Genomic DNA, 21,965 nt, shown 5'->3' on the forward strand with positions numbered 1-21,965 from the left:
ACAAACATTACGCCAATGAATTTAATTAGGTTTATGTATCGTAACACTTCATAAACCTGTTGTTTTTCGTTGCTGTGGATGAATTTCCCTTTCGTTTCACACTTGAAGACCCACTGATGCCTGACCGAGAGCCAAGGCCTAGGTCCAGTTGCGAAGTTTTCACTGGAATGTGTGGAACTGCGTTTTTTTTTTTTTTTCGAGGTGACGATGCGTCGCTCCGTGACAAACAAAAAACGAAAAACCAACCAAAAAAAAACTAGACAATAAATCTTATTTTCCGTCGAGTAGCTCATTAATGGATAACGGGTTGCTGCATGAGATGGGGACTAATTAGAACGGGAAGAAAGCAACAAACACAGATACAACGACAGCGAAATCTTCATTAAAGAGAAACAACAGAATTGAACAGCAATGTTACGGTTATTTCGAGAAGACAATGAATACTAAATTATATCGTTGGTATAAATTAGTGATAAATAACTGCAGCGACAATAGCAAAAGCCAGGCAATGCAATTAATAAGTTGGTAAACCAGTCAGACCGATACCCAGTATGAAATATGAATTAACTACAGATATGTGGTATATTCTAGTTGGGCAAGTGTTTGGCAACAACTTATAGAATGAAAGCAAAATAATAAAATATATTACTACAGTATATAGATAAAATGTACATAAATTTCTAACCATTAGAATTGAAAAAGTGAAAAATAATATATATTTTCGATTATTTTTCATACTTCTGATATCTATGTATTTTAATCATTAATCTATTAATCCAAATTGTTTTCTAACAATACGAAAAACATTAAAAAGCTTTCACCCTCCAAGCCTCTTCTGAATATTATCAACAATCATCTTAAAATATGAAATGTTTTTTGTAAAAAATATAAGGCTTTTTATATTTTTAGTGGATTTATAGGGTATTTGCATTTGTTCGTGGCAAGATTACAATTTTGTTGCACTCATTTTGATTTATTAATGATATGAATTACGCAAGAGTTCGCATTGTTCCAGTCAAAATTACTGGAGGAGGCAATGGAATTTGATTTGGAATTGCAATTGGCGTGTGCCGTTATCTCTTAGTGTTTTTTGCCAACAGGAAACTTATGATTGCGTACAAAATTGCATGCGAGCGAAATGCCAATTGCCAAAGTTATTCTGCACCGACCCTATCTATCTATCTCGCTCTCTCTATCTCTTTCGCTCTCTCTCTCTCTTTCTCTCTCTTTCTCTCTGCATTACGCTCGCAGCAGCAACAAGTGCAACAGCAATTGTTGCGGTTGCCGTTGTTGTGATTCTGTCTACGTGTGTGTGTGTTTGTATGTTTGTGTGCATGCGCGCATGTCAAAGAGTTAAAACACAAAAAATGCACAAGAGCTCAAAGCAGAAGCAGAAGCAGAAGCAAAGCCAACAGCAACAACAATTCTCTCAAAGCGCAGCAGCAGTTTACTTTGGAAGCTTTGTAACGTTTGAGCAGCAGCAACGCTGCGCTCTTTTAATATTTCTTGTCTGTGTAACTGTAAATATGTTTTCACTTTGTTATGTTTGCGCATCTGCTTTTAACGTATACCGTGTCTTGAGCTGCTCTTCTGCTGCTGCTTCTTTTACATTTTGTTGCTGTTGTTGTTGTTGTTGCTCATTCGCTCGTTCATTCACACTGGCCACACACATGCATAGATGTATACATGTATGTATGTCGATAGGCATACGTATGTATGTATGTGTGTCACAAATTTGTCAAATAGTTTACAACTTACAGCAGCCAATGGGAAATGCCAGCGTTTAAAGCTTTTGTGCACAGTTATTCGTGGGCTTGAGCAACAGGTTGATCCTTTTACTTGAATTTTTTGTTGTTTTTTTTTTTAACTTTATTTATTTGGTTTTCTTCTTCTTTTCTTGTTTTACATTGCACTTGTTGTTTTCATTGTTGTTGTATGCTTTTCACCACTCTTTTTTGATTTTTTTATTATTATTGCACTTTCTTTTTCACACACATGCAGACAAACAAATTTGTACGTAAGCACACATGCACATATGTATTGGTATGTATTTGTAGGTACGCATGCATGTACGCATGTACGTATGCATGTAAGCCCTTCTTCTGTGTACTTCGCCTGCTTCTTTTGCTAGTCACACTGACTAGCAGTTAGTGTTGCTTGTGTGTTTTTGTATTTGTGTGTGTGTGCGTTGTCCGTTTTGCCTTTCCACACACGACGACTCCGCCGATCTTAATACCAACACGTACAAAACGGGCAGAGACGCTGACGCCAGCGTCAACGTCAACGTCGACGTCTGCGCAATACATGCAAACAAAAAACAAGTCACTTTTTCGCCTTCTTTGCTCTGGCTGCTTCTTCTACCACTTTGTGTGTCTTTATATATTTTTTAACTGTTGATTTTGTTTTCTTTCTAGTTTTGGACTAAAAGCTTTACGAGTGTGAGTGAGTGCTCGATTGTGTGTGAGTGTATTAAGTTGTCTTTTCTCTTGGTGCTTTTGCGACGGCCGCGTCCGTCTGTCTCCAGGTTAAAACAGCGACTGATCAACTTCGTGGGCCACAAGCAGCCACGAAGGTAAGTGAGCTGCGCTTGCTGCAGGTGTGCATGTATACGTGTGTGTAAACCTTTGTGGAGAGCAGTAATAAACAGTGAGCGAGCAAAAGACATACACAGTGAGAGAGAGAAAAGAGAGAGAGCGTCTCGATGGCATAGCTCAGGTGTATGGGCCAGCTAGCTGGTAGCTGATGCCAAACAAGATTCCAACACGCAAACGCACAACAACAATAAAACTCATTTATATAGACAAGCTGACTAGATTTGCCAATGAGCTGTCCCCGTGGTGGTTGGCAACGCGGCATCAGCCTTGCGGTATGCAAACTTAAAAGCAATAACAAAGCTGCCATTGAATCAATGAATGAATGCAGATCAAAAGAAAAAACAACTCAAATTCGAGCAGCAACAACAATTACGTGATACACACATGTGTCACTACGCAGTGGCGTAGTTAGAAACAGCTAAAGCAGGGTCGACCGTCCCTCTCTTATGCTTATTGCAGTTTCCCACGCTGCGCACACAGCGTCAAACACTCACACAAACGCAATCAAGTAAAGACAGTTACGTTCGCTCAGCCATGACATCTCTCCCTCTCTCTCTTTGCTTACGCTCTCACACTGTTGCGCTCTGGAAGTTACCTGCGAGAAGCCACTCGCGCAGCCCCCGCGCGTACACACCTGTGCAGCAGTGTAGCGTGTGTGTGTGTGTGTGGGTATGTGTTGCTGTTGCTGCTGGTTCTTCTTCTTCTTTAGCTTGCTCAATTACCAACAGAACTGCCCACGTACCTGTTTGTGTTTTTCAAGCGGTAAAATTCCAATTCCAGTCCAGCCATTTTTCGTAATATTTGCATTTGCGTGCGTTTGCTTATTTTCACAATTTAACATTTGTTAATTACATATTGAAAACAACTATCGAAAGTATTTGCTTATCGAATATTAACGTTTTTGGATATCTCTTTTTTCGTATCTCTCTCTTTCCTTCTAACAGCAACAAGCGACGGCTACAAACTGACAAAAGCGCGGAACGTAAACGCGTTTTGGTCGAAAGGCAATGGACGAGAGAGTCAAAAGGTAGAAATAGAGAGAGGAAGAGATCGAGAGAGCGCATAATAAGTGTGATTTCTTTTGAGTGGGCTGCCTACCTGCGCGAATGCATGTCATGCAATGCTAAAACGAGTTGCTGCTGCATGACATAAATGTGAACGATCAATGGCTGGAATACCGTGATCGCATTAGCGCGTATCGCGTGAATATCGTAACTCAACGTCATATTGCGCGAGCAAACACTTAAATTATAATAGATAATAATAATAAAAATAGGAAAAGAGAAAGAATATAATTGTTGTATATATATATATTTTTTTAAATTAAATATTTTATAAAAATAAAAAAATATAAAGAAAATTGATGAGTTCAATATAGATATTAAATACCAAAATAATTGCGTTAACAAATTTAATGATCGTAGGTCTATGGGAAAGATATACATATATATGTATATATGAACTTATATTTTTTTAATAAACTCAAAGTAAATGCTGTACTTTTGAAATTCTTACTGTAACTTTAATAGGTGATATTATTTTTTCACGTTGCGTGTAATCTAATTATGTATTGAGTATCGTATTCGAATTATTTTTCAATTTTAAATCAGCTCGTACAAACAGTTAGTTTATACATGCAAACGTGTCTTTAATGTAATTAATCTCTACTAGATGTAATAATAATGAAATGAAGTTCCTCACAGTTTATAAAATATACAACTATTTTATTAAATTATTATGCAGCACTGTCTAAAACAAGTGTCAATACCGTAAAGTAGTTGCGAAACGTATAAAACAATTAATGAAATGGCAAATACGAAGTTTTGTTTTAAGGATTATTGCACAACACCAAGATCGATTAGCATACCAATAAAATATATAATATATAATATGTATTGCATATATAAATAAATAAGAAACAAGACAGTAAAGGCATCCAACAAGATTTTCACAAAATAATTTCGTTCTTAAAGCTTCGACTGAGCTCCTTGTGCGGCAGGACAATGCTATTAAGCAGGATCTTTTCGGCGGGTATCTGCACAAAGCAGCCTGTGGAGCAGAGAAGAAATTTTAAGTGTTAACGGTATCTGAAGATTTTATTTTGTTCGGAAAACAAACCCAATATAGTTATCGATGGATTCAGTTTGCCTTCATTGTTGAACAACGGCGGGTTCTCCATTTTGGCAAATGGCTTATTTGGATCCGGATCGCTGGGCGTGCCCTCGACTCGAGTCCAGGCGCCAATGGTGCAGCCACGCCCCACAATCGAGTGGAGGATGAGGGTGTGATCCTTGATCTGGGCCTGCTCCAGCACAATGGATTCGCGTATGCGCACGCCAGGCCCAATCGTGACTCCAGGACCTATGGCCACATTGGGCCCGAGCTAAAAGAAAATGGAGAATTAGAGCTTGAACAATTGCGAGAGCTTAAGGCGAATGCGCATGACTAGGACTAGCTGAAGCCATTAGAAATAGCCATTCAAGCAGAAGCATTTATCTTTGTGTAAGCACAATAATTAAACATCTATAAGTCATCGAAAATTTAATGATAGCTTGCATTACCTATATTGACGACTACCATAAACATTATTTAGGTTAAGTTCAAATTATATAACAAAAAGTAAAATTGATTGATATTAGACATATCATATGAAATTTATAATGTTATAGGATTGAAGTGTGCATTGGAAAGCTAAGAAAACACCGATAAAACCCTTTCTATAAACAAACATGTCTCTCAATTGCATTTAAATGGCATTAGCTATCGATTAATCCCGCATTTTTTACGTGTATCAGTTTACAATGCATACAGAGTATCTAGATATATCGATCTACATTTGGAATTTATCATCGACAATAGGAACTGATTCCCGTACCTATATATCGTACCGATAAGTGGAGCTCATTGTTATGCCTATACAGGGTATACTTTCAATATCTATCTACCTCTTGCTGTACAACATATTTAGGGTATACTCACCACAGCCGAGTGATGGACCGTAGCACTCGGGTGGACATAGACATCCGGATAGACGGTACAAATCAGATTGCCATCGCCCTCGCCTCGCTTGTTGCCCACATTGGCGAGACGTTCGGGATGAGTGCGCTTATAGAGATCGAGGTAGTGCCGATTGGCATAGATGGCCGAGCCGGCGGTCTTCATCTGAGACCACCAATTGGGCACCGGCATGGCGAAGAGCATGTCGGTGCCAGCTAGAGGAGTGAGCACCTCTTGCTCCCACTTGATGTGGCCATGATCCTTGCCGTTGCCGTTGCCATTGCCATTGCTGTAGCTGATGCAGCTGTACTCCTCGCACTTCGCATGGAAGATCTGCGCGAGCTTTGTAAAGATGTCCATCGAGCAGACATAAACGCCGCAATTGATGTACGTGGAGACATAGGAGCTGGGCTTCTCCACATAATGCGACACGGCACCACTTGCACGATCGAAGACGAGACAGCCGTAGTGGAGCGATTGCTGGCGCGTCGCCTCCGTGCTCATGATCGTCACCAAGGCGCTCGCCGGCCTCTCCATATGGAAGCTGTACAGCTCCTGCAGCGGAAAGTCCGCACAGACGTCGCCGTTGAGCACGAAGAACGCGCGCGGATTGCCTGCCCGTATCTGATCGCGGAAGTGATACATGCCGCCAGCCGTGCCCAACGAGGTAAACTCCTGTAGATACCTAAAAGATGGCAAAGACGGAACACGTCATCACAGTATGCTAAGAGCAGGGATGGGCTACGTAGATACCCTATATATGGGCGCTAGATATCATTACATTATGATTGTTTATGCTTTCAAGAATTTCAATGGAAATAGTTTATGTACCATCAATCAAGTGCTTATCTAATGCAATAAATACCCTAGCTTAAGCGTTTTATGGAGTGTTTTCATTTCTAAGATTCTATGCAAGCTAACAATCAAACTGTGGATATAAAAATTAAGATCATAATCTAATTTCAATTGATATTCATTGAAACTAGAATGTGATACAGAAACAAAAATAATACTGTGTAAAATTTAAATTCGAGATATTAAATTAAGTTCTTCCAACAGCTAATGGCAGTCCGCCACATTCAAACTAATATAGGCTGGGGTTTGATATTTATCGATACAAATAATGTGTTGATAGTAATCGATAATCGATTGTCACAGTCAATATTAGACCTATGACACTAACCAGAGTGCCTATGATCTGCTGTAACCTTCGTATCAAATAGAAAATTAACACAATTAACTAGAAAATTAAGAATTTTAACTCATTTGAATTCTCCTATTTTCACTATTGATAAATCAATATAATAAATACTTTAACTTAATCTATTGTCAATATCTGCAAACTGTTATACCCTCTTGTTACACATCTTACGCAGACTATGTACTGATATTTGTCTCTATATAATTTGTAAATATAATAAAAGTAATATTCGTACTTCATACCTAACACTTACAAATATAACAGGGTATATTCATAACTATCTGCAATTCTGCTTCTTTTTCTAAACTATTGCTTATAACATACCGCTCTTCAAAATCAATATACCCCACATTTACACACCTACTAAAGTCGACAGGGTATATGAATATGTGGCTCACCTGATGTTTATATTGCTGCTGCTGTAAAGCGCCTGCATGTCGCTGACAAAGCCTTCCATCTGAGTCTGCGGGTAGAAGCCAATGATGAGGATCTCGCGCAGTTCCTTTACCTGGACACAGGCTTCGATGTGATGAGCAATCAGAGGGCGTCCGGCTACTGGGAAAAGCGGTTTTGGAGTATCCAGCGACAGTGGGCGGAAGCGAGTGCCCTTTTGGGGGCCGCCAATCAATATAATTGCCTTCAGCATGTTTTAGGTTAAGCAATTGAGTAGCAAATGACTTAATTTGCTTTGTGCATATAATTTTTCTTATCTATTAAATTAACTGATATCAAATTCTGTTTACGTTGCCAATACATAAACTATCGATATCGCGCTGCCAGCGAACAGTCAGCTGTTGTGTGCGCCGCGTTGCCAACTACATCGGCAAGCTGGCGATAGTTACAATTCATGCTGTAAAGAATCGTATAGGGTATGCTGTTAAGGCGCTAAGTTCTCAAAGAGGTGTGCATATGCTTATTACTGATATGCATGAGAGGTATATTGTGTATCATAATATTTGTAATAATATTTATGTTTTTGCTAGAGTAAATATAGCCTATACATGAGTCATTTAAGAAAAGTGCATCGGCTTGGTTGCTAGGGGACAAGATTCAATAGACAACAGAATCAATATATATATGATACGATGTAATATGTAGATGTTATCATAGCCAACTTAGTTTTCTTTATATATTTCTCCTTTTACAATTTTATTGATTCAATTATGTTTACAAATCTCTTTAAAAATATGCATATAATTTTCATGTCCAATGCATTAGCTCTCAAATCTAGTACGCTGCTCACGCACTCATTACATTGCTCACACTCACGCACAATTCATCGTAGACAATCGATATGTTTGATTGAACATCACTAATTGAATAGCGCATCAGCCGGAATGGCGATGTAATTTTTCGTCAATAATTTTCACGAAGTTTGCTGCAAACCAGTATCAGACAAGTTCGTACGCCGACTTTTGGTGGCTCCCAACTCGTCTGTCCACTGTCCACTGTTCTCTCGGTGTGCGTGTGTGTGTTTGCGAGTGTGCCATGGCCACTGCGGAGCAGTTTGTTGCAGCCGCCTTACAGGGTGCCGCCAATCCCAATCATGAAATTGTGCAAAAGGCTGAGGCGCAGCTCAGCGAATGGGAGCAGCAGCCGGGCTTCTTTCCCATACTGGCACGCCTCAGCATGAAGCTGCAAGGTGACAGTGACGCAGCGGCTGCTGCCACCTCTGCGGCTGCAGCTGCAACGCTTAGCGACTCAGTGAAAATCCGTTGGATGGCAGCCGTTTATCTGAAAAATGGCATCGAACGCTATTGGCGTCACAATTCCCGCCAGGAGCTGGCCCCGGAGCAGAAGCAGCAAATACGTGAGATCCTGCTGCAGCACTACGACGCTGAGGACGTGCCCCAAGTGGCGCTGCAGGTGGCGGTTCTGCTCAGCAAAATCGCCCGCATGGACTGCTGGCCCGAGCTTATGCCTACGCTGATGAAGCAGTTGCAGGCGTGCAGCGAGTCGCCCGTGCAGCAACAGCGGACCCTGCTCGTGCTCCATTATGTGATCAAGGCGCTGGCATCGCGTCGCCTCATGGCCGAGAAGCGAGCCTTCGAGGAGCTGTCGGCGCAAATCTTCAGCTACATGGCCTGGAACATTTGGGCGACGTTGACTACGCGCTTCCTGCAGCTGCAGAAGACAGATCCGGCGGCACACAGTTGTCTGCAGCGTGCCCACATAGCGATGCGAACGCTTCGGAAGCTGCTCGTCTACGGCTGCGGCAGCAAGCCCTACAAGTCCAGCGACCACATGAACTTCATTGAGCAGCTGTTCGAGCGACTGCGCCAGTGCCTGGAGCTGCGCTACGAGCTGCGATTGCGCGCATCGGGAAACGAGCAGCTGATCAATGACCTGGAGCGTTTCATCCTGAAGATGATGAAGACCTTGAATGAGTTCATGGATCGGCACTCGTTGTCCTTTGCTCGGTTTGTGCCCGTGGCACTGGAGTTCAGCTTCCACTATGTGTTCCACGAGGGCACCGCACTGATCTTCGATGCGGGCGAACGGATCAACTTCAGCCACTTCGTCATTCAAGCCATCAATCTGCTCAAGGGCATCATGATGAGCGGCAACTATAGCATTGCCCAGGACCAGACGGCGAACTCCCTGGAGGACGAGCTGCTGGCGACCGCGTCCCAGACGCAGAGCAAATTCTTCAGCGTGGAACGTGTCACGTACTTGTGCGAGAAAATCGTCACGCACTATTTCCTGCTGACTCCCGAGGAGCTGGCCGAGTGGCAGCAGGACCCGGAGAGCTATGGCCAGGATGACGGCGGCGGCGACGCCTGGAAATACGAGCTGCGTCCCTGCGTCGAGTCCCTGTACTTCACCTGCTTCACCCAACACTCGAATGTCATGATCAACGAGGTCCTCAAGTTCGTGCGCCGCGCTCAGCAGCTGCAGCTGACGCAGGACTCCGAGCTGAAGGCCATCCTGCTGAAGGACGCGATCTACAACGCGGTCGGCCAGGCTTCGTTTCACTTCTTCAATAAACTGGACTTTGGCTCGTGGCTGACCTCGCAGCTGCTCGCCGAGCTGCGCATCGAGGCCTCGAATTTCCGCATCCTGCGCCGCCGCATCATTTGGCTGGTGGGCAATTGGGTGGGCGTCCAGCTGCCCCGCGAGCTGCGCCCGCTGGCCTACGAGGCGTGCCTGCATCTGCTGCGACCGGAGGAGGACATGCCCATACGCCTGGCCGCCGCCCGCACCCTGAATCTGCTTATCGACGACTTTGAATTTATGCCCGAAGCCTTTCATCCGTACTTCGCCGCCTTGTTCGAAGCGCTGTTCCTTCTGCTGCGCGAGGCGGGCGCCTGCGACACGAAGATCGTCGTCCTGGGCACGATGACCCTGCTCGTTGAGAAGATGAGCGAGTTCATCGAGCCGCAGGCTCTGCAATTCATTGCCTACTTGCCGCTGCTCTGGCGTGAGAGCGAGGAGCACGAGTACAATATGCTCCGGTGCGCCATCATCGGCACCCTGGAGCAGCTCGTGCGAACCATACGCGACGTCCCCGAGAGCATGAAGCCCTTCCTCTACAGCGTCATCGAGCTGAGCACCGACTTGCAGGTAAACATTTTTGCTCACACTCTCCAGTCCCAGCTCCTAATCCGAATTCTCTAATAAATTTAATTGCACTCGACTCAAACTGTCAAATCGAAGTTTAGAATTTGACAGTTCTTAAATGAACTGAACTGATAGTGAACCGGTTCACTAACTTTTTTATAGATTCTTTAAACATTTATATATATTAATAATTAAATTAAATCATGCATTTAATTTAATTTGTTTATTCATTCATTTTTTAAATTTATTTGTTTTTGCATTCTTAAAATTGCATTACATAATTTTATTTATTTATTCTAATTGTTATGTTTAATTATTTATTTATTATTATAAACAAGTCTTGTGCTACTTTTAATGGCATTTAATTTACATGACTAATCCATGGCCATCTCTTCTCTCGCTCTCCCGCTTAGCAACGTTCTCACGTCTACCTGATAGAGGATGGCATCATGCTGTGGCTGGCGGTGATTGGCAACTCGACTGCGCTGACGCCTGAGCTGCTGGGGCTGTGCGATCATCTGTTGCCCATCATTGAGATGTCCTCGGAGAATCTGCGCACAGTGCTGCAGCTGATCCACGCCTACATACTGCTCGATGCGCATGTAAAATCAATTTATAGTCCCTATAGAGTGTCCATAGAGTATCCCAATTACATGCGCTTCCTTTGCAGGCATATCTGAGTCGCTACGGCGAGGGCTTTGTGGCGTATTGCGTGCGCTCCTTTGAGGATATACGGACGGAGGGCATCATCGCCATGTTGCGCATCTTTGAGACTTGCCTGAAGACGGATGCCGCGATGGGCCTGCGGCTGGTGCGACCCGCCCTGCCCTTTATCTTCCAGCAGGTGTGCCTCAAGCAGGAATACCCGATGACCATGAGCTGGTACTTGACTCTGTTGGCGCGCACCCTGCTCATCGACCAGGCGGTGTTCATGTCTGTGGTGCAGGAGCTGCCGCAGACGGATGCCCTGGCGCGCATCCTGGATGTGTGGATAGAGATGTTCCCCCTCGTGGCCGACACGCATGCCGAGAAGAGGAAGCTCTTCTGCCTGGCGTTCGCTTCGATTTTCGGAAACAACGAGCTGCTGCTGGCGCGATTGCCGCACATCCTGCAGCTGGTGGAGGAGACGCTCGGCGAGGTGATGGACAAGCAATATGCGGCCGCAGATGAGGCCGCCGACAAGGCAACGCCGAGATTCTACGATTCTCTGGTCATACACGACGAGCACGAGCTGGAGGAATTCCAGCCGCAGCTGTACGATGACTTCCATTCAAAGACCTACCACGACGACAGGCATCGCCAGCTGGTGCTCAAGGATCCCGTTTACAAGATACCCCTAACCGAATACCTCAAATGGCAGCTGCAACAGTTGCAGTCCCAGCTGGGCCCCGCCCGCTACGAGCAGCTGATGCACGCCGTCTGCCCCGAGGTGCTCGAGAAGATTAACATGTACATAGAGCAGACGGTGCCCAAGGCGTGCGTCGTCTGTGCCGGCGGCGGCAGTGGCAGCGGCGGCGACGATTGCGAAGCGTTGGTCCCCGATTCCAACACCCGCACCACGCTCGACTGATGCTGCAATCAGGTCCTCGTTCACAGCTGTGCTTCGAAAGCTTTCAAATCAACAGTCTTTAAGTTATTAATGTATTTTGTATTGAAATTATATATTTTTAATTGTTAAACTCGGTGTTCTGTTAGCTTCAGCTGCAGCTGCCGGCTGCTGGCTGCGGCTAGTCCACGGCGGGTCTCCGTTCCATCTTGCTGCGCAGCAGGTTCCGAATGGTCTCGTCCTTCTGCTGGAGCTTGTGCCGCAGCTTGTCCAGCTCCTCGCTGTTGCGCAGCTGCATGCCCCGCAGCTGCGACTCCTTGTGCTTCAGCAACGTCGACAGCTGCTGCACTGCATCATAGGTCTCGCGCAGCTCTGCCTGCCCAGCCTCCAGTTTCTGTGCCCACTGTAATGTCATGCGTAGGCGAGCCTTCAGCCGATCTCTGGCATGCTTCGCCTTCTCGCAGCTGCGCTGGAGCGAGGCAACGCGCGTGCTGCTCGCCTGCTTCTCTGCCTCGAGGGCGGCGCGCTCCTTGGCGTGCTCCTGCTTGAGCTGCTCCAGCAGCGCCTTGCACTGCTGCAGCTCCGCAGCATTTGTATCCACAGGCGGAGGCGCAGCGGGCGCTGAAGCTGAGGCTGGACTTTTCAGGGAAACGAGCTCCGCTTTGCAGCGCGCATAGGCATCCTGCAGATGATTCATGTCCAGGAGCAGCGTCTGATTGCGCTGCTCGTAGAAGTGCATCACCTCCACCAGCTTCTCCTTGACCAGATCCGTTTTGCGTGTCTGTGTTTCGGCCTTGCTGCGGCACACGCTCAGCTGCGCCTGCAGACGCACTCGCTCCTCTTGCCAGCCGCCCACGTCGCGACGCAGCTGCTCCTGCGCCTGCAGCAGCTTGGTGTTCTCCTCCAGCGCACGCTTCAGCTCGTTCGAGAACAGCTCAAAGTCGGCGGCGTATTGGCTGAGCAGCGCATCCTTGTCGCGCAAGGACTCGTCATAGGCCTGCAGCAAGGGCGCCAAGGTGTGCCTGCCCAGCTGGGCGGAGAATGGCGGCAGGGAGCAGCTGTTGGCTGCGCTGGCCAGAGGCGCGTCCTCCGGCTGCGCCATGCGTCGCTGATCCTGATAGCATTCGATTTGTACATTCAGTCGAAAGACCAAGGTCTTCAGCATGTCCACATCGTTGCTCAGCTCCTGGTTCTGCAGGAGCAGCTGGCTCTGCTGCTGCTGCAGCTGCTGGCAGCGCTCACAGCTGGCCACGCGCTGCTCTGCCGCGGCCAGACGCTGCTCCAGCTGCTCGGTCTGGTCGCGCAGCCGCTCGTTCTCCCTGGCGAACTGCTCGTTGTACTTGTGCAGCGTGGATAGACGCTGGAGCAACTGCTCCAGTTGCTGCTCCTTGGCCTGCAGCTGCAAGGCATATGTCAGGGGGTATTACTTGGACTTCTTCGATTGCTTTTCACTCACCAATCCATTCAGCGTGCGCTCCTGGCTCTGCTGCTTCTTCTTGGCACTGCCGCCGCTCACGTCGGCCGGGTGACGGTGCTCCACCTCGACGCTGCGCGATCTGCGACTGAAGTTTCCCGTTAGCGTTTGTAAGACTTTGCGCTGCCTTTTCGGCTGGGTCGCTGGCCTCAAGTGCTCCGGCTCCTGCGCCTTCTCCTGCTCCTGCTCTGGCTCCTGTTCGCTCTGATCCAGATCTGTGATTGGAACGCCTCTTCTGGCCATGCTCACGTCTCTAGCTTGTGCTCCCTTCTATTGACAACTTTTGCTCTGACTGCACTGTTTGGCGTAAACAAAAAACTAATCCAAAAACAGGACTCGTTGTTGTCATGGCAGCGGCGACTATGTTTGACCCTGTTATGCTGCACAGTGGGGTAAGCAGGCAAACTTAAGCGTACAAAATAAATTAATCAAGAATGGAGGGTAGCTTTTACAGGGTTATTGCAATGAAATACTCGACTAATATTAACTATCCACTCCGATTGAAAAAAAAAAAGACTTAAAAAAAAAATAATAAATAAAATGTATAAATCATATATATATAAATTAAATCATATATATATATAATTATAAATATTTTATTTCTAATAAATAAAAATGCATACTTTATTAAATTTTCAATATAAACTAAAAATCTAGAATTTTTAGATTTATTTAGCCCTATATAATTTCAAAGTAATTCTAAAATAACATCCAAATTGTTTTCAATGCTTCATGCAAAGGTCTTAGAATTCTCCTTTAACGAAAAATAAAATTGTAAAGCTATCATGTGAATGGATACATTATTTATTGTCTGGATCTATAACTTTAGTTATTTAAAATAGCCGGCCGCTAGGGGTAGCTATCCCTATGAAACGAGCCGCCTCTGTGTGCGCTTTCCCATGGAAACTGAAGAGTAAACGAGCAAAACGAAGAGAGCGAAAAGCTCTCGCGTGCTCTTTGGCTCGTCTTTCACTCTCGGAACTTGTGTTGTGTGCGTTGGGGTGTGGGGGTTGGTTGCAACTACCCTTTGCTTGGTTTGGTCTGACTTGAATTTCACTTTCTTGTGGGTGCGACTAGGTCCTTGATCAGCGCATAAAACTAATGTCCTGGCGGACAACCTCCTCGAGGCACCGTGCTCAATAAATGTGCAGGTGGCACGTGGCAGAGGGCAGCCCTGGCCTGGCTGCGCTTAAGGGTTGCGTTCACTCCCCATCTGGTCTTTGCCCTCCATTTCCCTTTTTATGAATTTCATGTGCATTTTATGCATTTGGCTGATTGCTGTTCGCAAGTGGCGCCTTTATTTTCCTTTGCATCTGGGGGCAAAACAGTTACGAGCCATGCGGCCTAATTCGACCTGGCCAAATGCCAAATGCCAGGCAACAAGTCCTCTCCACTTGAAACAATCAATCATCCGCTCATATCCTAATTCGCATTTCAAATGTGCATGAGCGTTTCAATTCACAGCTGAAAAATTCAGCAAAATATGAAAAATGTTTAAGAATTTGTAGAATTTAAAGCGGAACATATGAAAGGCTTTTAGTTAATTTAAATATGTAAAAATGTTAAGATTTATCATTATTTATAAAATTAATCCAACTGAATGATAACTATTGTACTGAATATAATGTTTCTAATTAAATAAAAGTTTTTTGTAGAATGAATGGATTATGATTATATGGCTTCATAGTAATATTGAAAAAATTCTCCATAGTAATATTGAAAAAATTCTTTAATAATTTCAAGATGATGAAACTCGACTGCTCAAATTAGCCATGCCTCCGTCTCCCAACTAATTTGAGAGAGAATGCATACCAAAAATATTGTGAAATATTGATTGTATATATGATTGTAATTTCCATTTTAATATAAATCTGCAGCTTTGATAATACGACAAATATATCTGGAATAAGTAACATTTAAAAATATACAATACTTAATTTTAATTGTATGTGTAGAAACATCAACAAGCAACAAACTTGTATTTTTTAAATGTGCAACAAAATTAAGAAATTAAATTAAATTAAGAAATTAATGAAATTCAGAAATAAATGGCAAATTTGATTGCCAAAAATTTTTAACATACTTTTAATTAAAACTAAAAAACTGATATGAAAATCTTTAATGCTTCAATTTGGAGATATGGAATATAAATTTATGGATTGCCTTAAAATGTTACTCAAAGAAAAACGCACAGCACAAGATAACTTCCTCAAACTTGGCAACTGTGCCGAGTTGTACCCACGCAATAATAATAATAATAAATAATCAACCGCAAACAAATATAACTAACTGCACTACTAGCCAATCATACTTGCCAAGAGACTCCGCCACAGAAGAAAGCACAACCGAGTCAAGTAAATTTTCCTTACCGAATGGCTTCATTGGATTTTCAGCTCAATATTGCAATAATCCCCTACAAGGTTTCGGCCAAAAGCCTCTACAACAAGCTAGTCTAAATGTTAAGGTATCTAATGCAAGCATTATGAATATAGTTTAATATTTTTAAAATAAAATGTAATCAGAAAGGGTGCCCTGATCTTAGGTGAATAACAGCATTAATTAAATAAGCAGATAATCAGATATGAGCCCGTATTCCAGACTAGTAAATGATTGTGTTCTATTTTATATACTAGTTTGAATACTATATAATATATATAATATAATATAATATATAATAGTAATAATTATATAGACATTAAACAATGAAATTGCCAAATGGAAATATGAGTTGTGAATATGCCAAGAGCAAAAGAATAACAATCCAACTTTCTTAGGCTTATACACCTCTTCGCCTCTAGAAAGTATCCTAATCTTGAATTTTTAGAAATGAAGCCTGCATTGTTTAATTCGTTTAATTGAATTTTGTTTCAAGTCGATGTACAATCCCAGCTGGCTTATATAATACTTTTATACAAAATAAGCCCAATTGTATAGTGATTACTCAATCCGCTTCATTGCTGAAAATCTTAACGTCGGCTGTCGCCAAGATTTTCAATGTAAACTGACAACGGCACACAAGGGACTTCACATTTGGTTTGCAACGGGAGTTTTAAGTAAACAGATATATGTCAAAAGATATTTACTTGGTGAATATTTTATTTTTTGCATCGATTCACATTAGGAGTTGGAAAAGAGTTGCTCACGTCTCCCATTGGCACTCGATTTATAAAATGCATAATCCACCATTAAGTTCTGAAATTTATTAATTGTAAAAAAGAATGACATGAAAACTCGCTCGTTATGCAAATGGAACTGTGCTCTCACGCCATACTCATTAAGCGGAATTCATAGAAACGGGTCGCAATCAGAGGGTTACAAGTGACTGACTAGCTAGATGCCCTCTATGGCACAAGGAAGCGAAGGAGTAGCTGTTTGAGTAATTTTTGCGAATTAGAAAAATAACAATATTATAAATATATGATAATAGTATATAGTAGATTATCATACACATGCCCAAGAAATATTTATAATGTGATACAGGTATTTTGGGAGCGACGTTATCTATTCTGTTTCAGACCTACATTTTGCTAATCCTAAAAAGTAGGCAACAATTTTTATAAAATCAACTCGAGTTCCAAATTGATCTATGAAAGGAATGTCTGGTCAATAAGCAGTTGTACTTTATATATATATATATATATATATATATATATATATATATATATATATATATATAAAGTACAACATATATATATATATGTATTACATATATCAAATACAAATATCGCTATACATATATATCCTAATAATTGTATAGTAATGAATTACCATTAATTCTGTTTTAAAATCTTGGCCTTAGTCCCTACTTTTCAAGTACTTGTTAACGGTTTATAGGGAATTCAAATCCGCTCAGAATGCAGTACGCTGGAAAATTAAATCAGAAAACACACACACACACACAGCCATTGACTTGTTTATGTGTATATACTATGTCATTCAACGCACTTGATAGAACAATACCCAAGTCTCCAGTCCGCGGCGCCTATTGAAAAATTCACGGAAAATTTGCATAATTGAAGCGCAAATGTCCAGTCCGCACAGACACACACACAAACACAGTCGCGGACTGAAAGGCAGCCACAACCACATGCGCACGCCCACACACACACACACACACACACACGCTAGACAAACAGTTTATAGTTATTAACGCCCAACCAAGCGCCACCTGTCGTGGCGCAAAGCAAACATCAGCGCGAACCGAAAAACCAACAAAGCCGAAACGAAACGAATCATATTGCGCCAAATGAGATCAAACGACTAGGGAGCTACCCTAGAGTGGGTGTGCAAAACACATATGTGGCCAGGATCTACTGAAAGAGATGCTGGCATTCAGCGGACTTTCGATATTTATCGGATGTGATAATCAAAGAAAATATATCAAATAAATATATATATGTATAAATAGATGTGTGTGTTGAAAATAATATATTATTAATAATAATAATCGATATTCGATAATAATCGGTTCTCAAATAAATTTAATATATATGAGTCATAACAGATTATCATCGATCATTGCATCTATTCAATTAATTAAGTATATTAAAATATATTCTTACATAATAAAACAAAAGCAACAATCGATTCGGTAATAATAACTGCACAAACTGAAAATGTTACATATGTATTTTATCAGTAAGATTTATCGTTTGTGCATTAATCGATACATATGTATGTATATATGTATGTATGAATAAATTTGTTAATATCTATCAATTTTTGATCGAGCTCTGACATTATTAATCGATTAATAATGCATCCATATTGTTAATATATATTTTCATCCTTTTTGATATTCTCATTAGAATTTAAAGAAACTATTATTACGTATACCCCATTCGGCGGTACTTTGACTGCGTGCAGGGCATAAAATCGCACAAATTGGTTGTGGGACATGCGCCTCGTTTCCAGCGTGCAACAATGTTGCATGCGTGCGTATGTCAGTGTGTGCGTGTTTGTGTGTGTATGCGTGTGTGTGAGCTGATTGAGCTCTTTGAATGAGATATTTAAGATGGGGCGTGCTTTTTTGCCATCCTGTCTGTCGGCTGACAGCTTGCTGCAGTCGCCAATAGGCTTTTTCCAATTGGAAGGGCAACTTGTCTGCACCTTTTGCCGCTCCAGGCTATTTGCCCTTTATTCGCGTCTGTTGAAGGCCAAAAAGATTGCAGCCATCCGGGAGCCTCGTATGCATTTGGCTTTCCTTTTTTGATGGAGCTGAACATTTTTGTCAGCTCGTGAGCCGACTGCATTAAAGTTGGGCCAGAGTGGGTCTGTGGTGCGACTGTGTGGATGTGGGTGTAAGTGTGTGTCTGCGTCTGATAACGAAGTTTTGTCATTGCCTTCTCTTCACCCACCAGCAGCATCAACTGCCAGAAGGGACACAGACAGACAGACACAAGACACAGACGAATAATCTTTTAAGTGCCAAGACTGATTTATACCATGTATTTCAATTTAACGCCGAACATTTGATACATATGCACTTACTCAGGTTTTTAATTTGGGCTTGTCGCCATTTCTCAGGTCTCCCCTTCAACTGGGCCCAAAGATACCCTCTGCCTCTGTCAACTCGGCTCAAAGCATTGAGTTTATCAGTTATATTTACATATATTTCGCTTTAGATATGTATATTATGAAAAATTAACACATCTGCTTATGCTTTTGATCATTGACTATGAGATACCCTGCTGCAAGCTCAATATTTTATTTGCGGTCAATGCAAACATACACCGATTTCCTTCAATTATTACATTTTACTTACTATTTTTATAGCAAAACGCTGTGATATACCCTGTATTATGCAATCAAATGCATTGTTGCGCAGAGACCAATATTGGAAATCTATACATATATATACTGTACTACAAAACACATGTACAAGAGAGCAAACGAACATAAAATTGTAGTTTTACAGGGTATTAAAACAACCGATTACTGCAGCCCACAAACCAGCTCCACTCAACGCCTGTGGCCCCCTCCTGTACACTGACAGAATTTCAATTTCTTTGTCACTTTTGTTGCGCTGTTTTTCATTTTCCTCTAGCTGTTGCTGTAACGGTTATTGGTCTTCTTACTCATCTGCCCCCTCGCTTCGCCCTAGTGCTGCGCCGGCCCTCCTAATGCTCAACAAGTGTGCACGCTGACACGGGGCGTTGATAAAGCTTCAACACAAACAGCAACAACGGCAACAACGGCAACAATAACAACAATAACAACAGCAGCGGCAGCAGAAGCAGCAGCAGCACCCAGAGCAACCACAATAACAACAGAACATTTTGGCAATGGCTGAAAGCTAAAACCGACTTTTTGCTGCTTCGCTCGCCTTTGACTTTTATGCTTTAACCAACGTTGGCATCGCCTTCGCCTGCGCCTGCTTCTTCTTCGCGCTCGTATTCATCTTCGTGGTCGCCTTCCTGCGAGACCTCGTCTGCTTACTTTCGGGACAAACTTTGTGAAATGGCATTTTGGCATTTAGCTGTGAAGCAACAACTAACAGCTGCGTGCGACGCCGGGGAATCACCGACTAGGCGATACTGTGTAGCCCCAGTTGATAATTGAAGAATAATTGCAAAATGAAATATAAGCATAGGAATACCTGTATAAAATAATAAATTACGAAATGTATACAGTAAATGAATAGAGTACATCACATAATAGAATATAATAATATAATATAATATATGTCATATATTTTACATACATACGCGATATACCCTTTCTCTTTCATATGCAAAATAACAGCAATTCCAACAACAAAGATGGCGTCCATTTAGCATTTGCTTATTGCTGCCGGCACCCAGACTGCCAGTCTCCCCGCCCCACTTGCTCGTTCCCCTCGTGCATTTGCGTTCACATTTAGCAGATTATTTTGTCAACGTTCTTAAACATTTAAGTTTCCTTTATTTTGTCCGTAGCCGCCGACATTTGAGCGACGGCCAGTGGGCTAGGTAACACAATCTAAATTCCGTTTGTAATTTATGGGCTTGTTGTTGTTGCTGTTGTCGTCTGCGGGTTGCAGGCTTGTTGCTTTTGACTTATGCTGTTTGCGGCTGGTATTTTGTCTGCCAACGAAAAAGTATAAACAATGTCCGGGCAACTTCCTGTTTCCTCAATGTTGGCGCCGACGCTACGCAAATTTAACAAAAGCGGCAAAGGGAAGCCAGCAACAACCTTTTCTCATTTCCTTTGTGCAGTGCAAACACACACATACAGACACACGCACACTTGTTGCTGTTGTAGCAGTTACCTTTCGCAAAAAGCAATTTCATGGCATTGCTTTTAAGCACGATGCCTCGCATCGACAGCGACAGTGACAGCAACAAGGCTGGCCCCCGTTCTGATTGGCTGCCCATGCCCTATCCCAGTCCCGACCCGTATTTGATTTTGACTACACACATACACATACGTAAACATCAACTTGCACACACACACACACACACACACACACACGCAACGCTGCTTGCTTTGGTTGCCGCCTGTTTGTCTGTTTGAGCGCATTACAAATTTGCCCTTTATTTGGCCCGTGCTAGCCATAATCAAGAAAAAAGACTTGCCATTAGGGCACATCAGCTAGGCCACGCGGCGTGTAGCATGCTTACATAACCCCATTTCGAATTCCATGCAAGGCATTTGCTCTCTCTTTCCCACACTCCCACTGCCTACAGCCACCGTAATAAAACAACAACAATTTATGCATGTAGACGCAGCTTGCAGCTATTTATATTATGGACACGCTAATGTCTACTGCTATTACTCTCACTCTCAGTTGCGGTCCAACTGGTGCGAGTCCTGCACACACACCCACACAGCTGGCATATTAAGCTGCGGTCAAGCCGGTCATTTCAAAGAGCTTTAGGTACTAAAACTGCTCTCATTCGCACTCTTCACTCTTTTAATAAGAGGATAAACGGCAAAGCAAACTAATGTGCAATTAAGGTGCGCTAGCTGAAAGAAACGTAAATCTCTCTTTGTAGCTAAGCTTTATAAATCTGACAAGCTTACATTTTGAACAGACTTATTTTTTACCATTTTTTTTCAGAAAAAATTTGCCGAAGCTACTCAAAATGGCAGATCGCTTGAATAGCGATGTGTTTCGCATGCTAAAGTTTATCGATATTCGGTGTACACCGCGATAGTGCATAAGTTCAGATCGCAGCGTGTCACGCTTTATAGATATCGTATACAAATGGCTACGAGTGAAAGTCTGTGCTTTTTGTAGAAATTGTAAAATTGTAATTGTCATTTTCGTTATATGTAAAATGTACCCACAGGTAATTTTATTTGTTCGATGTTAATATGAAATATTGTTAATTATTTAAATACATACATTATTTTCATTTAAGTTCAGTTATGCATTCAGTGCATTCGCTAGTCGCCATTTTGTCTTGCCTCTCATTTTGGCTTTTGTGACGTCAGAGTTGTTTTATTTGCCGCCTCCGTAGCGTCTGTACAAATAATCATACTTCAAAGGCTATAAATCGTTATTTAAATTTCAATTTTTTCTTTTTGTTTATATTAACATTGCTTAAAGTTTCATTTTGCAAACTCAAATTTTGTGCATTTCTTTGGCTGGGTAATTTGCACAGGGCA

General features: G+C 42.6%; 4 protein-coding genes across 8 annotated transcripts in view; 1 reads left to right on the plus strand and 3 right to left on the minus strand.

Moving 5' to 3' along the window:
• fus (epithelial splicing regulatory protein fusilli) overlaps window positions 1–3,574 on the minus strand; it is a 32,613-nt gene extending 29,039 nt beyond the window's left edge. Inside the window, exons 1-2 of one of the 5 annotated variants that reach the window (XM_089471349.1) lie at window positions 3,337–3,570; window positions 1,759–2,622 (exon numbers count right to left, since the gene is read on the minus strand). The gene's annotated coding sequence lies outside the window, so the exon portion shown is untranslated. Of the gene's footprint in view, window positions 1–1,758; window positions 2,623–3,336 lie in introns of all 5 variants that reach the window. The other 4 variants (XM_089471350.1, XM_089471348.1, XM_089471346.1 and 1 more) reach the window with 4 other exon arrangements.
• Window positions 3,575–4,452: 878 nt separating this feature from the next.
• Window positions 4,453–7,589, minus strand: Gmppa (GDP-mannose pyrophosphorylase A). The gene is made up of 4 exons (XM_018012426.2): window positions 7,191–7,589; window positions 5,574–6,276; window positions 4,713–4,977; window positions 4,453–4,643 (listed from the first exon to the last, which is right to left on the minus strand). Exons 1-4 carry the CDS (start codon window positions 7,436–7,438, stop codon window positions 4,543–4,545), a joined length of 1,317 nt encoding a protein of 438 aa, XP_017867915.1. The 5' UTR covers window positions 7,439–7,589; the 3' UTR covers window positions 4,453–4,542.
• Window positions 7,590–8,077: 488 nt separating this feature from the next.
• Impbeta11 (importin beta11) lies at window positions 8,078–12,032 on the plus strand. Its single transcript, XM_018012424.2, has 3 exons — window positions 8,078–10,356; window positions 10,767–10,955; window positions 11,024–12,032. Exons 1-3 carry the CDS (start codon window positions 8,281–8,283, stop codon window positions 11,921–11,923), a joined length of 3,165 nt encoding a protein of 1,054 aa, XP_017867913.1. The 5' UTR covers window positions 8,078–8,280; the 3' UTR covers window positions 11,924–12,032.
• Cep89 (Centrosomal protein 89kDa) lies at window positions 11,981–13,895 on the minus strand. The gene is made up of 2 exons (XM_018009346.2): window positions 13,356–13,895; window positions 11,981–13,298 (listed from the first exon to the last, which is right to left on the minus strand). The coding sequence occupies exons 1-2, from the start codon at window positions 13,614–13,616 to the stop codon at window positions 12,081–12,083; spliced, it is 1,479 nt and encodes a 492-aa protein (XP_017864835.1). The 5' UTR covers window positions 13,617–13,895; the 3' UTR covers window positions 11,981–12,080.
• Between the last annotated feature and the right edge of the window lie 8,070 nt (window positions 13,896–21,965).

Source organism: Drosophila arizonae, chromosome 5 (genome assembly GCF_054131065.1).
Source record: "Drosophila arizonae isolate 15081-1271.41 chromosome 5, UAZ_ARI_1.0, whole genome shotgun sequence".
NCBI classification, from domain to species: Eukaryota; Metazoa; Arthropoda; class Insecta; order Diptera; family Drosophilidae; genus Drosophila; species Drosophila arizonae.